The sequence below is a fragment of the Mastigoproctus giganteus genome, chromosome 1, assembly GCF_048544385.1.
Source record: "Mastigoproctus giganteus isolate SK-2022 chromosome 1, ASM4854438v1, whole genome shotgun sequence".
Taxonomy (NCBI): Eukaryota; Metazoa; Arthropoda; class Arachnida; order Uropygi; family Thelyphonidae; genus Mastigoproctus; species Mastigoproctus giganteus.
In genome coordinates, this window is record NC_143575.1 from 149227902 (window position 1) to 149245172 (window position 17271).

General features: G+C 37.8%; 1 protein-coding gene across 1 annotated transcript in view; it reads left to right on the forward strand.

The window, feature by feature from the left end:
• The window catches only part of LOC150091190 (integrin alpha-9-like), a 570795-nt gene extending 558019 nt beyond the window's left edge, over positions 1-12776 (forward strand). The window contains exon 27 of the mRNA XM_090382714.1: positions 12254-12776. Coding sequence (XP_090238840.1) covers positions 12254-12409 — 156 coding nt within the window. The 3' untranslated portion in view covers positions 12410-12776. The remainder of the gene's footprint in view (positions 1-12253) is intronic.
• Positions 12777-17271: the final 4495 nt, after the last annotated feature.

Here is a 17271-nt window from a genome sequence, read left to right on the forward strand (position 1 = left end):
TATAGAAGATTACTTAGTCTCAACTGTATCTGAAGTAATGTCAGTGTGTTGTCAATAAAATGGCTGAATTTGAGCCATTTTATTGACGATATTAATGGCTGATATTAATGTCAGTTGGCTGACATTAATATCAGCCAACTGACATTACTTCAGATACAGTTGAGACTAAGTAATCTTCTGTAGTTTACTACCCTGACACCCCTTGAAGTTATTTAGGTTTGTATCCCAAGCTATATCTAACAGAAACATAGTGCCACCCAGAAATTGGTGATGATGAATTCCACTATGGTATGTATAATGTATTTAGGAAAGAGACAAGGGGTAGAGGGTTCATACTTATCAAAAGCAGCCTGAGTGCGAAAAGAGCTTTTACTGAGTCTTAAGTTACGTCTGCCAGCATAAAATATGTGTGGTGTGAGTTAGTCAGAAGCAAAGGAACAATGAGAGTGAGAATAATCTACAGACCAGAAAATACATAGTGTACTCCAGCCCTCCAGATATTTGTGAGTGTCCTTTCCCTGGACCTAGAGGTCTCTTGCCGGGGAACTTCATTACTATTTAGCTAAAGGCCTTTCTGCCTCCTTCCTAGGCTTCACCATAAATCTAGCCAATGACATCAAAGGAGGAAAAAAAAAACAGCTGGCAAGATTTCTTCAACAAACCTGGCAAAACGGGTAGTCAGATTCACCCAAAGGCCCTACCACCAACAAATTTATACCTAATATAAACTAAGCCCAGTCTGGTTTTCTCCTGGACTCCAGACTACTTATCTCATCACAGGACACAACTTGATCAATCACAAGCTTGCATCTATGGGCATTGTTTAAGACCCACACTACCATTTTGCAGGCAACCAGAAGATTGGGATTACAGAGTCTATGGCTGTCCCAGTTATGAGGATCTTCATGTCACCTTTTAAGCACAATCCAGGATATCGCACACAAATGGGAACACTGCTTTATCAATAATATTGTCACCTACAGAACTTTTTCATGCTTTATCCAGAACCTCTTCATGAGGAGGAGACCCTTGATCATGCACCCACCAAATGGAAATAGTACTGATGTCTAAAAAGATAACTCCCACTTGCAACTTCTTCTTGGAGTCCACATACCGACAATTGCCACCAGGATCTCAACCTACTGGACTGACACCACTCTTGGATTTGACTAGACCCAACTCACATGGACTAACTGTCCATGGATCTGACTCACTCCTGAAATTGACATCAACAATCTTGCTTATGGATCATGTTAACAAAACCTTATGGTTGGGTAGGATTTCCTGGTTGTAAGACCTGCTAACCCTGGGGTTAATATATGTTAATCCTGATCCCACAGGATAGAACGATAACCTGAACCTAACTGCCTGGTTGTGCAGCACCTCCTGATCCTTTCCCCAAGCAGAGTGGGATTCCAGTGGTTTCAACCACCGTCACACCTTAAACAACCACCTCATGGCTCATTTCTGTGTGTCTATTTCCTCCTTGCCCTTTCGCCTTCATCTACATCCCTTCACTCTTATTTTCACCTTCCCCTACCATGCAATGTGTACTCCCTCCTCAGCGCCCTACTTCTTTTTTTTTTTTTTTTTTGACGGGAATAACGTCTATGCTGGAGGTATCCTACGGCACTCAGGCTGTCACGAAAAGTGAAATATCTAACCACTGTATACCTCTGAAACGAATAGACAATAGTATAAATAACTTATACTTATTTTGTTGAGTATATAATGCCATCGACGAATATGCAAGAAAAAATTAGAAATTTTTATATTTAATATAATTTTTTTCGAAAAAACTAAAAAGTTCACATTTTGGTCATTTGCCATTGTGCCTTGGTTACTTTCACTCTCAATAGCAGTGACGCATCAAGTGCAGTGATGCAACAAGTACAATGCATGTGCCCAAGAAAACTCAATTGTACGCAACAAGTGCAGTGACATAACAAGTTACGTACAATTGAGCAACAAAATTATTGCTCTTTGAGAACTCTACAAGAATATATAATTAGATTTCAAATCGGGTTTTTGGTTTTTGAGAGTTGAACAACTCATTAAATAACTACTTCATTCAGTTACTTCGCATTTGTTGAGCAGTGCGGTTGTGTTTCATTTAGTTAAGTTGTGACGATGCTGAAAGTTATATCAACTAAATGCATTCAAAGATTTCGACAAAATCACAAATCTAATGTTGAAAAGCAAGCACCAAAATTGGTGGCGGAACGCAGGAGAGAGAGAGAGAATCATAAGCGTAAATGCAAGCAAGGTCAATTAGAGGCAGGCGTTATTCATGGATCCACCTTCAGCTCCATGGAGCTAACACCGATTTTTTTTACATTGGTCTCTATCTAGGAAGCTTAGGCAACCCTGGCAGAGACCAGCCAGAGAATAATGGATGGTCTAGTTATCTTCATGTGGGCAATGTAGGGTCCCACCAGAAGCCTTGCAGCCAAATACATGAACATGACAACAAAACCCAATGCAATGCTTTACACACACAACAGTTTTCTGGCATTTGCAATGGTACTGTATTTAGTAGCGAGCCATGAATATTTTAACAGTGAACTCACAGTTTTGCCAACTTTTTCTTCTTTTTTTTACAACTAGGGAAATATAATAGATACATGTTTTTTTCCTAATAAAATTTTAACATTACAAATAAAAAATAACATGAAATATTTCCCATATCAAAAATAACATAAAAAGCTATCAAAAACATTCTAGAATATAAAAACAAATATTACATTTAAAAAAAAAAAAAACTATTCAAGAAAAGGTACACAAAAATCACAGATTACATAAAAAAAAAATTATTGCACAAATGTTCAAGAAAAATTTATTCTAAAAATTGCCATAAAGAATTTACTTTTTTATTAATATTTATTGTTGCTCTTCTGCTTTGATCAGTAGCTGAGTGATGATTACGGAGGATAGATTTGACGTAACAATATGCATCAAATTGAAGCAATGGTTTTCCATTTAGATTTATGGTCATCATATCTGCAACTTATTTAATTGTCAAAGATGTTCTTTTTATTCTTACAATATTATTCGTTACGCTGAAAGCGCACTCTCTGGTTGTAATTGGGTTTTAGGAGCATCAGCAACTAAGGCCTTTTTGCTACTTGTAATATGATAGGACACTGCATCTGTATATTGCATATGTTTTGTGGTCGATTTTCTGTTTGCTGGATGAAAAACCTGTTTCCAGGAGGGAAAACACTATGCTACCCTCACTTGAGACTGCCTAATCACGTTGCGAAAAAGGCTCATAAAAATTCCTTCCGACATTGACAGGACTCAAACTTGGGTCTTTTCCAACTGGTGTGGGGGAGGATGCTGATCCTACTAACTGTGCTACCCATGAGGGCATTCGCCCAGCTTCAGCACTGATAATTGTGATGGTTTCAAGGACATTTCTAGCTTTTTTAATTGACAAGGGAACTTCACTCAATTTTAAAGGTAAACTATCTTCAACAAAATCTTTAATATCATTAATTTTTATTTCATATTTTATTAAAAAACTTAAATTTCTTATTTGTTTTTCACCCTCTTGCCATGGAGACAAAAGTTCTTCCATATGACATGTTTCCAGTAAAATTTCTTTCAATTCCTCATCATCAATGACATCATTATTTCCTTTATTTAATTTAAAATTACCCTATTGCATTAATAACATATATGTTAAGGATAAAACAATGCAGTTTAATAACTTATCACGAAGTAATTTTTTGAATGTGTTCTTACTTTCGATTTTGATTCCTTCAAATTCTTTCGACTTCAAAATGCTTTCAATTTTAGCTTCATAATTTCCTTCAGAATTTTTAAAATAGCATTGCTAGTTTGAATAATTAATTTATCTCCTTTTACTCTAGTGATGCTATAACTTTGTAAAGCTTCTGAAAGGTAAGAGAGCTCCTGCAGGGTGTCAATCATTGTTAAGAAATTCCAGATTTAAAAGTCGGTTTAGTAATCCCGAATATTTAACTTCTGATTCAAAATGTTTGCACAAAGCGGGATAATTTCTTCAAACTGCAATTGCCATCTGCAAGCTACAAGCTGCCCATTGTGGCACTAACACACGACTGATCTTTAGCAGTCATCCATAAATTGCACTGATTTTTTGGAGATTGTTGTTATAATGCATACAGTTTTTCCAGAAATATTTCAAAATGATTGACTTCTTTTATGTTTTTTATAGAATCATCTAATGCTGATTTCAAACAATGAGCCAGGCAGTGCCAAATAATGATGTTTGGAAATTGTTGTAAAAGTCTGGTTGAAATACTGGAATTTTTCCCCAGTATTACACTAGCACCATCGGAACAAAATAAGATTTTCTTTTAAATATTTTTCAGAAAAACCATAGCTATTTAGAGCTGTAATTACACTAGCATGTATGCATTCAGCAATTGTTGTTTCTAGTTCAATAAGATCTATAAAAATCATACATGGCTCAGCAAGTTCAACACATAGGTAAAGAATTAAGACATTTTGTTTGTATAATGTTGTTGACTCATCAATTATTATGCAGATTTTGGCATTCCTTTCTATAATTTTAGTAAAGATTTCCTTTTTGATGTGAAAAAACATCTTTGGCAGCACCTACTAAGTTTTTCAGACAAAAATGCAAGATGCAAACGATGCCACTTCCTAAATTATGCTAATGATGTTAACTCAGTCACTAACATTGATTCGATAGAGTAAGTAGCAGGCATGAGCATAAAACGTTAATTTATTCATAACTTCAGTTCTAGCTGTTCAGTTTTAAAAATTTAAATGGTTTTGATTTTCATCAAAGATGTTTTCGCAAAAAATAAAGCATCTTCCTTGCCTACAGAGTACACATGCAGTTTTTTATTTCTTTTGAAATATGTTTGGTGATTCTAAAGCCCGAAAATCTTGAATGCAACAAAACTCCTGCATCAACACCATTTTTACTCTGTAATTCCAATTCAGCTGGCAAGTAATCAGCATTAGCCAATTTATTTTTACAAGACTATACACTGAATTTAAAATTTTGGCAGCTGTTTGAATTTCTTTATCATTCAGTTTTTCGATGACATTTTGAAGCACATGCCTTTGTGATTCTTCGTTTGTTTTTAAGAATTTTTTATGTGCCACTGACTCATCGTGAATTATGGTTTTTTGCATAAAGATGCCCATCTACTATTTTTATTCTTTCCATTCGGCTCTACATTAATTTCCGTACATTCTTTTGAACCATGACAATCTTGTTCAACACCCATTTTTTTTATATTTAGCACAAACAGAACAACCTAATTTTCCATTTTGGATGTATAGCCATTTATATTGGGTTTTAAAAAAAAATTGTTTGTTTCTCATTCCAGTAATCGGTAAGTTGCTGTTCTGTTTCATAACACATTGATCATTTATAATATCCTCATTATCAGCATTTGTATTTATAGAATTATTTGATGAAATAACTTCACTACTAACATTAATTTTCTCCATTACACTGGCAGAATCCATAGAAATAGATTTCTATTTCTTTTTTTTTTTTCTTTTTTTGTCTTAACCAAAAAAAATTAATATATTGGACTGCCTTTTCATGGCTAATAAAATTAAAAAACTGCTTTAAAAATTATTTGCATAGATTTTGATAAATATTTGGTAATGAGCAATACACAGTACACTTCTCCCTGAGGCGCCTCCGTAGCCAGGTGGGAAGGAGCAGCAGTGCGTAGCACACGCTTCTTGATTAGACCGGGGTTCGAGCCCGTCACCACCAAATACGAAGGATGCGGAAAGGTCAGGGAATGACCACCGCATATCCCGGAGCAATATGGCCTTAGTTGCTAATGCTCCTAAAAACCAAATAACAAACATAACAATAACAAACTTCTCCCTGGAGCAGAAGCTAAACTGATTACTTTCTCTGTCACACCTACCCTCATACACAAATTGGCCTGTCTCACTTAAACATTTATCCCTACCACATGGCATTTTTCACAACATCGCTGAGTTAGTCAGTCTCGGGCAAAGGTAGCATGCTTTTTTCTCCTGGAAACTTGGGTTTTTGTTCAGCAAGCAGAAAATCAACTGCAGAACAATTTACAGACAGTATACACAGAGCAATAGAGCAATATGGCCTTAATCACTGATGCTCCTAAAATCCTATTACAACAACCTACCACTTCGCTTATAACAACTGTCCAGATGGGTTACACATGCTCAGTGATATCTGTTTGCAAATGAAAGATACTCAATAATTGAATTCAGGGTTTAATTTGTAAAATAAAGGAACGTTTCAACTGAACAATGGGCTCGCAAATTTTCCAAAAAATAAAAATGTGCTCTTGTGAGCCCATGCAAGAGCCCACTATAGCTTAGCACTGACTGTATTTCATCACAAGTGTACTTATGGTGCAGATGTGGGAAACCACCAGTGGCACCTGACCCCAAACACTATGCACATTATGCCACTTCTCAGCCTATCTGCCTAATTTTTCTAGATTTTGTAATATACTCTGATTGCTATCATTAACCACCCTGCCTACCTTTGTATCATTGCAAATTTAGACATTAAGCCTATGCCTTCATCAATATCATTAATAAATATAGAAAAAAATGCACAGCGGGCCCAGCACTGAACCATGGGATATTCCACCAACAACATTAGTCCAAGAAGAGTAGTGCCCATTGATAACCACTCTCTGTCTTCTGCTGCTTAACCATCCCTTTATCCAAAGCAGTAATTGATCTTTTTCGATTCATGTCTTCTGAAAACACCTGTTTTCCATCCAGCAAACAGCAAAGAATACAATTAATGCAACACTGCTCCAATTTGTATATATTTTTGGCCATTACCCTAAAAGTAGTCTTTTAGGGCAATGGTATCAGAAGCCTTCTGAAAGCCAAGTATATGATGTCTAAATTACTTTTTGCATCCATTACCTTTCTTGCTATATCATAGCATTCAGTAAGATTGGTTAGACAAGCTCACCCCTTAACAAATCCATACTGTCACTGCTGAGCAACTGCATTCTCTCTAAAGAAGAGAGAATGCTCTAGTTAAAGAATTAATGCAGATTGTCCTGCATTATTTATTTAACTAGCGAGGCCATTATTTTCCCTGAATAAGAATTCAGTCTTCCTTATCTTGCCTACCCTCCTTTGTGAATCAATTACAGGCTAGTTTATATGTAATTTCGTTTTTTGCTCTGTTATTTCCCTTTGTGAATTGGTGATACATTTGCACATCTCCAGTTCCTAGGGACCTCCTCTTAATCCATGGGTACTCTCATAATTATGGCTATGGGTGTGCTTACCTCCTTTTCTGCCTCCCTTAATATAATTGGATACATCCCATCCAGCCGACCAGGCTAGCCAAGTGGGTAAAGTACCTGCCTGGCAACCCAAAGGTCGCGGGTTCGATTCCCGCCTCGGGCTTGGATCAAAGTACTGCAAAAAACCTTGGGAGGTGCAATATGGCCACAGAAGCCGATGCGTCAACAACTACCAAAAAAAAAAAAAAAAAAAAACATCCCATCCACCTCATGCACCCGTTTTATGTGTAGCTTCAACAATCCGCCTTACAGTTTCATCTATTATCACAAAGTAATTCAGTTATTTAGTAGAATTTGATGTGCTTCTGGTATCAGCATCCCCAAAAAATTCCTCATGTGTGAATTCAGATGCAAAATACCTATTCAGTTTGTCAGCAGCCTGAGCAGGATCATCAACAGTTAAACCATTCCTGCTTAGTGGACAAAATGTGATTCTTCCCCTGTCTTCTAGTGTTTATGTAAGTAAAAGAAATCTTTGTGAGATACTTGTAATCTACCTATCTTGCCTAATCTGTTTTGTGACTCAATTGCAGGCTAGTTTTTATCTACTGTAGGCTTCCATATCACCTCTGATATAGAAGTGAACAGTAGATGTAAGTAGATGGTAGAAAAAGCCTTTTAGCTGTGATTCCTTCCCTAAATACTTTTGTTTTTTTTTCGTTTAAAAAAAAAAGAAAAAAAAGAGCGATATTCTGACTTCCTGCCAGTTAACATGGATGGCTCAAAGTTGGAATCATGTACGAAAATTTATTTTGTTTCTCAGAGCAAACTAAACATAATTACAAATAATTCATTACGAAAATAAATTTTCGTAATGAATCCAGAGCACGTAGGCCTTTTTTACTATGTTGGAATCATGTGTAGGATCTGTTGCTGTCTTTCCAGACACTACTATATCCAAGCAGATTCTCCCTGAATCCAGCATATACACTGCAGACCTACATGCTATACAGTTAGCCTTGGGTCGTTAGCCTTAGCCAATACCAAAGGTTTATTATGTATTCTATTTCTTTGAGCATATTACAGGCTTTATTATATTTGAGATACAATTCTCGTCCAGTTCTGTCTCGGGTTTAGCAGAAGTTACTTTCTCTTTGTGAACGTAATTTTAATATTTGCTTCTGCTGGATTTCTATCCAGCAGAAGTGAATAGGAATTAGGGATTAAGGGAAAGTTCTTTGCTTCTGATGGATTCCTATCCAGCAGAAGCGAAGGGATTAAGGGAAATGATTAAGGGAATTCACTTGAATTCCTCAGCATTTGGCAATGTAGGCTTTATCAAGTTGATCACTGCTATTAATTGAGAGGCAAGGAACATAGTCTTCAGGATGCTGAAAGTTGTAAATACCCCCTTTTTTTTTACCACAGTGAATGTGAGGAAAGTTAGCATTAGCATTTTAGCATTAATGGAGGCATATGATGCAAGAAAGCAAGTTTATGCAGCATCAGCAAAAAAACTTCCACTTCACCCCTCCGTTCTTTCGAAATATCTGTCCAGCTGAGCCTTAAATTTATTTAGGCTATCAACTTCCACAACAAGGGATGGAATTCTGTTCCACCAACCAACTACCTGCTAGCTAAAGGCAAATTTCCGCACATCTATCCTACATCTGTCTTTCCTCAATTTGGATTTATGCCCTCTCAGGTGATTATTCTGAGCAAGAGGAAGAATCCCATCAGCATTGAGCATGCTCAAACCATTCAAGGCTTTATACACCTCTATCAGATCACCTTGCTGGTGCCTAGTCTCCAGACACTGTAATTTGCAAAACTTAAGCCTTTCTTCGTAAGAGCAACCCTTTGTTCCATTCACTAATCTTATTGTCCTTCTCTGTACTCGTTCCAACAGCTCTACATCCTTCTTGAAATGAGGCCTCCAGACCTGTATACAGCACTCAAGGTGTGACCTGACCATTGCCTTATACAAGGGAATAATCACCTCCTTATCCCTGCTAGAAAGGTTCCTCTATATCATTGATAAGACACCATGAGCTACTCTTGCAGCCTGTCTGCACTGCTCAGAAAACTTCATATCTATCTGCCTGCACAATTACCACCTGTTCCTTTTTTGTTTCTACCACTGTCAGTGTAGTACCACAGAGTTGATACGTTGCTCTTGGGTTGCTGTTTCCTATATGTAGTATTTTACATTTGTCAATGTTAAGCTTCATTTGCAACCTCTCAGCCCATTTGCTCAACCTTTCCAGATCCTGTTGCAGCAGCATAGCGTCAGTAGTGTCCTTAACAACCCTGCCAACCTTTGTATCATCTGCAAACTTGAACATTAAGCTTGATATACCATCATCAATATTATTTATAAATACAGAAAGCAATAATGGACCCAACACTGAACCCTGAGGGACTCCACTAATAACATTATTCCACGATGAACAGTGTCCATTGATTACCACTCTCTGTCTTCTCCTAGGCGCTTCCGTAGCCAGGTGGGAAGAAGCAGCAGTGCGTAGCACACGCTTCTTGATTAGACCGGGGTTCGAGCCCGTCACCACCAAATATGGAGAATGCGGAAAGGTCAGGTAATGACCACTGCATATCCCGGAGCAATATGGCCTTAGTTGCTAATGCTCCTAAAAACCAAATAACAAATCTGTCTTCTCCCCTTCAACCACCCCTTTATCCATAGCAGTAATTTGCCTCCAATGCCACACTGCTCCAATTTGTGCAGCAGTATTCCATGTGCAACAGTATCAAAAGCCTTTCTAAGATCCAAGTATATAATATCAAAGTTATTCCCTGCATCAAGTTCTTTTGTGACTGCATCATAGTATCCAATCAAATTGGTCAGGCAAGACTTCCCATTAACAAAACTATGCTGTGTCCGAGCTATAACTGAAGTCTTGTCTAGATGATCCTCCAGTGCTTCTTTACCAGTGCCTCCGTTAATTTTCCTGGAACAGAAGTTAAACTCACAGGTCTATAATTACTTGTGTCAGCCTTTATTATTATTATTATTATTATTATTAGCCATATGGTGCAAGGAAGACTGAGGCTTATGCTGCACTAGCCAAAAAAAATTCCTTTACCCTGAGAGAGAGAGAGAGAGAGAGAGAGAGGTAGAAAGGAATCACCAAGAAAGGGAAGAATGATGATATCCAGCTCAGGACCCTGGGTGTGCCAAGCCCATACTCACCAGATGTGAGCCCCTGGGGCAAATCCTCCTTTGTGAATTGGGGTCACATTTGCACATCTCCAGTCCATGGGTACCTCCCCTGAGTCCGAGGAAGCTCTCATAATTATGGCTAAGGGTTTGCTTACTTCCTAAGGGTTTGCTTACTTCCTTTCATCTCCTGACTTGCACCGCCAATAGTCTAGAAATACAAGCCATAACACTTTCCTTTCCTTCCCTTCCCTTCCTTTCCAATAAATTAGTAAAGGTAATTTTCCTTGTCACTCACAATTGCAAAAGGTCAGTGAGAGTCAATATGTGCTGAATGTCAAAACAGGTTGATGCATTAAAACTTTACCCTAAAATGTTTTATATGATGAAAAAAACAGGATGGGGCAGCACTAATTTGCAAATTACATATTTACATTTTTATGCTGATATGATTCAGTGAAGTGTTGCAACTTCAAATATTTGATACCCTCATAGCAGAAGCTCTATGACATACTTTGTGAATAAATTTGGTAAGTTGTGGATTTAATTTAGCAAACAACAACTTTCTATTGTGAGTTTCTAAAACTAAAATGTGTTTCTTTATGGCAGTCAATAGTCTTCTAGCTCCAAACAGAATTCAGAGATAGCAAGTTGGGTTACCAAAAGTGTTAAGTTAAATTTTAACTTTAATTTAATTATAATCATATTTGGAGAACCAATTTATCATCGGAACTAAGTTTTTTAACTAAATTAAAACAAAGCGATTTAAAAAAAAAAAAAACCACAAGGTTTCCGGTACTTTTCAGTATTATTGAAGGTAAAGAAATTGATATTTTGCAGATAAGTTCTGCCAATTTTGAGAATCTACCAGACATTATTATGAAAAAAGAATTGATGTCTGGTTATCTTTTTTTTTTTTTTTTTTTTATCCTTAGTCTGGGAACTGATAAGTGCAGAAGGAAGCATGAAATATAACAAGTTATACTAAGTCATTCGTGGCATTGTAATAATTCCTCATAGCATTGCTCAGCATCTAAGAATACTCAACCAGCTGAAAAAATAACTGAATTCACATCTCAACACTATTGTTAAAGACAAAAGTTTCATTCTGAAGGGGGAAAGTCTGCTATGGTAGTTTTCTTGAAGCAGTCATAATTAGTTGATGTCCAACATAAACCCAAATAACAATTGGCAGATATAAAATTTTTAGATAAGCTAATGTTTAAAGCATACTGTGCTGAGTAAACAAACCTGTAGTCATACTTTAATATAAAATGTGCCTTTTGTCAGTGATAATTGATTTTTGATGCAGTGTGGGCCTTAAAAAACTTCCTGCTTTTTTCTGAACAATTTCCTGTTTTCCTCCTTCCTACAAACACCTCTTCTCCAGTTTTTGTAAAGTCAAAAGTTAGCATCTATATGTATGCAAACTTTGATATATAGTGGACCCAATGTAATTTACAGTTTTGGTTCTTTATTTTTATTTCTTTTAAGAAACATATGTAACAATTGTCCTAACATCCTAATTAGCTCAGCATTTACTTTGGGGGCGGCGCCTCCGTAGCCAGGTGGGAAGGAGCAGCAGTGCGTAGCACACGCTTCTTGATTAGACCGGGGTTCGAGCCTGTCACCACCAAATACAGAGGATGCGGAAAGGTTAAGGAATGACCACCGCATATCCCCTGAGCAATATGGCCTTAGTTGCTAATGTTCCTAAAAAAAAAAAACTAAAATTTACTTTGGCTAGAGTGCAAAATTTTTTGTATTTACAGTTAATAAACAAAGCAATATTAAAAAATTTCTAAAAGGAATGTTTATCTTTTAGGTTGGTTTTTTTAACCGGGAAAAGAAAGAAGAGATGCAGCAGTTGATGAAAGCAGCTGAGCTAACTGATTGGGAACACCGTATTACAAAGGATGATGTGGAGGATATATCTAAAGACAAAACAGATGGACTCGACAATCCTACATATAACACATAACGGTTTCAAAATATCTTTTGGATTAGAATGGAATACATCATACCCATGCATCAAGGTTCCTCTTTCTCTCTATAGGCAGAAAGAAGCTGCTAGTGTTCTATGTTCTTTCAGTATGTAACCATCAATTAGTCATCGCTAATAATTGAAGGAATATGTAAATTCTGTCAGTTAACTGCATTATTGAGCAAGCCTTTGCAACTTTTATGTTGCATAGACTTGCTCAATATGTAAGATGCTAGAAATATCCATCTTAAAGTTTGAACTGCTGAACTCTTTTTCTCTCTGAAGATGCTCATCATTAACGCTATACAACGTTTTGTGTGAAGGGTGTCCTGTGCTGATAAGATTGCTGTAAAGATTAACGAATGAAAGCCTTATAAATATAATGGCAGTTCAGGTTTGGCTTGATTTTTTTTTTTTTTTTTTTTTTAAATCATGTATAGTTCGTACAGAAAATAAAATTAATCACTTTTAGAGGTATTCCCATTCTCCTTCAGATTCAGATATTCAGATATATTTCTTTGAAACTGGAATACAAAACTATTCCAGTTGATGTTTACACCACTTTAGGACTGCATTTTGCAGCTTACTCAACCTGAATTTCTTTGCCTAAGTGTTCTTTCAGCAGCACAAATGATGGAAATCATAGGGTGACAAATCAAAACTATAAGGCAGAACATCTTATCCCAGTTCTGCCAGGTTAAGAAAACAAAACTTTTGATCAGAAGATCTGGTCACTTTCTTAGAGTTGGTTTTTGGGTGTTTTATAATATCATAGTAACAGTCAACGTTTATTGTTAGCTTTGCTTTAAGAAATTAACTTGACTTGCAACTTTGATATTCAAAACACAGTGGCCCTCACTTGTTTTTTGCTGATGCTGTGTTTGCAGTGGAGGTTAATGTGTGTTGTGCTGGAACATTTGCTTTCAAAATGGAAGTAATAAACCAGTGACTCTCTGGTTTATTACTTTTTTTTTTTTTTTTTTTTTTTTTACAAAAGTAGCACTGTTTAAAAAAAGTCATAGCCTTCAGTCTGAAATCATTCATTTATAACCAATGAAATGTGAACTCATGTTGCCTTTTGCCCTGACAACAGCTGTTCAAGCATGTGTGTGTGTGTGTGTGTGTGTGTGGCCTTCAGTCTGAAATCATTCATTTATAACCAATGAAATGTGAACTCATATTGCCTTTTGCCCTGACAACAGCTGTTCAAGCGTGTGTGTGTGTGTGTGTGTGTGTGTGTGTGTGTGTGTGTGTGTGTGTGTGTGTTGACTTCACAGAATCTCAGATCATTACATATATTTATTATAATTATAATATTATTATTTTGTTAATGCAACCAACACTGATGTTAAGTTACATCATGCAAGTTCAACTTGTAGGATTCTTCACAGATTTCGTTGTGGCCTTGTTTTGTACAGTGTCTTTTCCATGTGATCTTATTTCATATTTACATGGGTTACTATGACAACCAAATGATTACTCTTCCTTAGAGTCTACATTATAATTATAACATGCATGCAGTTTTTATAAACCTAATCATCTGTAGAACTTTTTTTAAAATCTCCAGGTGAAATTTAAATTTCACAACTTAATGTAACACATCATGGGATTTAGGTGCCTCCATAGCCAGGTGAGAAGGAGTAGCAGTGCGTAGCACACGCTTCTTGATTAGACCGAGGTTCGAGCCCGTCACCATCAAATACGGAGGATGCAGAAAGGTCAGGGAATGACTACCGCATATCCCGGAGCAATATGGCCTTAGTTGCTCACTTGGTGGTATTATTTAGAGGATTATGTATGAAGTGATTTTGAAACAGACATGTCTTCATTAAAGTCTACATTGCCACTTATCAGGGGGACAATAACATAAAAGCCTAAGGTCATGACCCTCCTGATAGAGTTATTTTTATATCATAAGTTTAATTTCATATGACTGGTTTTATATATCTATGTGATATTCTAGAATGTTCGGACCACACTGAAATATGTTCTGGAGTTGCACTATGCCAAGTGACATAGTGCAATTGGGAGTGACAATTGGCATCAGCACTGAAAAGTACTTTTTGCTGCTTGAAGGTGGAAGCAGAGATTTTGGAGATATTGGATGGCCGGAGTAATGTCTTCACCAGCTGAAAATACAGGAATACCAAGTAAAATTTGCCCAGAGAACTAATTATGTGGGCTCAGGCTGATGTTATGTTGTTATTTGGTTTTTAGGAGCATTAGCAACTAAGGCCATATTGCTCCGGGGATATGCGGTGGTCATTCCCTGACCTTTCCGCATCCTCCGTATTTGGTGGTCCGGGCTCGAACCTAGTCTAATCAAGAAGCGTGTGCTACGCACTGTTGCTCCTGCCCACCTGGCTACGGAGGCGCCTGCGCAGACTGAGCAGGAGTGATCAATTTTTGTTACTGTGGAGTGGGGTTCCTTATGACAACAGCAGCACAAGGAGTTTCTCCAGAAGTCTGCACAATTTTGTAATTCATAGGGTAGCCCTGCACCCCATTTGCGAAGGCATATGGTTCTTGGACGAGTAGGATGTCGTAGTCGTTGTCATCCATTTTCTTAGCTGATCTGCAGTGGCTTTAGCTCTATGTTCATTTATTTGTCATCTTTTTACCTTATTGTAATTATACTGCTGGGCTTATCTATACATAGGGCTTATCTATACATAGTTAATTCTTAACCGGTTATTCATCACAGAAGAAAACTACTACTATGAGTTTATCAAGTTTGCACCAGCACTCTTCACAAGACGGAGCACTCTACTGCCAATGCGGAATAGGAGCACTCTAAACATGTGATCCTAACCTAACTGGCCAACGGACCTTAACCTGAATAGCATTTACTGGCCCACGGGCCACCTGATTCACCAGTGGCAACTTACATGCAGCTCTCTTGCTGTGTCTTATTTATCCTCCTCCCCGGGTTCCCTTTCATCTGATGGTGCATATTGCTCCATTGATAACCTGGAGGATGCCTTTGCCTACATCCTCCATATTTCTGTCTATACCCTACTTTCTTGAGTACACTCTGTACTTCCCCTATTCTACCTTTTTTTTTTTTTTTTTTTTTTTTGTCTCCGTCCAGGAAGCACTGGCAACCCTAGCAGAGACAAGCCAGAGAAAAATGGGTAGCCTGGCTACCTCCTAGTGGCGAGTGCGGGCAACGTGGAGTTCCACCAGAGTATTTCAGCCCTGCTGCTAAATGCCAGGACACACAATAGAACTCAACATAATATGTCTTCAACACACAACAGTTTTCTGGCATTTACAGTAGTGCTGTATTTCTTCACAGCGTACATATGGCATAGATATGGGAAACCACAGGTGGCGCCTGGCCCTAATACTATGTACACTTCTGGCTTTCAAGTAAGTTGGAAACTTGCTGTCCCACATCGAATGTGAATGCTCCTTCTCAGACTGTTACAGTTTGTGCATTTTGGTTCAGCTGTCTTGTTGGGGTATGCATTGTAGCTATGTGCTTTCTTGGCGCAATGCCCGCTGATCTGCTCGGTCTGGGCACAAGTATGGGATGTATGGCCAAATCCAGCACTTCAGCCCTGCGATATGTTCCCTGTATCTGTGGAATCCCCCATACAATTTTTACTCGATAATGTCGTGACAGAGTCTGCTAGATCTTTTTTAAGTTGTGAAAGTAAATCTCAACCATTGCTTTGGCGTCAAGATCTTTCGACACATCGTTGATTACAATAGATGGTCCTTTGTTTTTTGGAGCCTCGGCCAGGAGTCTCAGAGTTGGAATCTTTGTGGTACTAATACTGTTCCTCTTCATTGGTGTCTGTTTCAATTTGACTTGATTCTAGTAGTTTTAAAGTCTTCTGTCAGTGTGGTAACAATCGTCATCTTAATTTCTTCACTAGTTTTCATGGTGTTAGGAAAGCCTAGTTTAAGGATAACCAGATGGCTACCATCTGGTTATCCTTAAACCAGTTCTGGTTTCAGAACTGTTTTCTTTCTTTTGGCTTGTAGGATGTGGTAGTTGTGTGATTAGTAGTGACTGGTGTCCTCAGCATTTGGGTATAGGACAGGATGCACTATGGCACTTTTTTTGCCCCTCCTTCCAGGTATATTTACACCTTTGCATTTGCTTTCTCACACTCCAGATTAGTTTTGAGAAGAATGGTCTCCAATTTGCTGCAGATGGAGAATGTCTGCATGCAGCATTGATCTTTTAATAAGTTCTATATTCTGAAACCCTAGGGGCTCACATCTGGTGACTATGAGTCCTAAGCTGGATATCATCATTCTTCTTTTTCTTGGTGATTCCCTTCTACTTCTCTCTCTCTCTCTCTCTCTCTCTCTCTCTCTCTCTCAGAAAAAAATTTTTTTGGCTGATGCAGCATAAGCCTCAGGCTTCCTTGCACCATATGACTAATAATAATAATAATAATTCTGTTTTTAGAATGAGCACCTGTTGAAGGATAGGGCCCTCCGGCAGCGCAAGGTTTAGGATGTGTGATTCTTGCACACTTTCGGTCTGTTGGCTTTGCTGCTCTGGCTGATCTTTGCAGTCACTTTGTAACGTAGTGTTTCTTCGATTTAGGCCCAGTCACATTATTACGTATTTAAGAGACTGGAGCAGGCCTCTGATCCTCAACTTTATCTCACAGTTCAGTGGTTTGCACATTATCTGGTTAAATTGCTGTGCTTTCTTCAGCACAAATTACTTCTTCCAATGCATCTTGCTAAAGTCAGATTTTTGGAGTATCCGAATAATCGAGCCTTGTAACGTCCTTATAGGAGATGAAAATGACAGAGTTTGGTTATCGTATCGAGCCCGCACGCAATTTGAGGCCACACAAGGTCCGTGTGAAAGTATTCGCTACCCACACAGG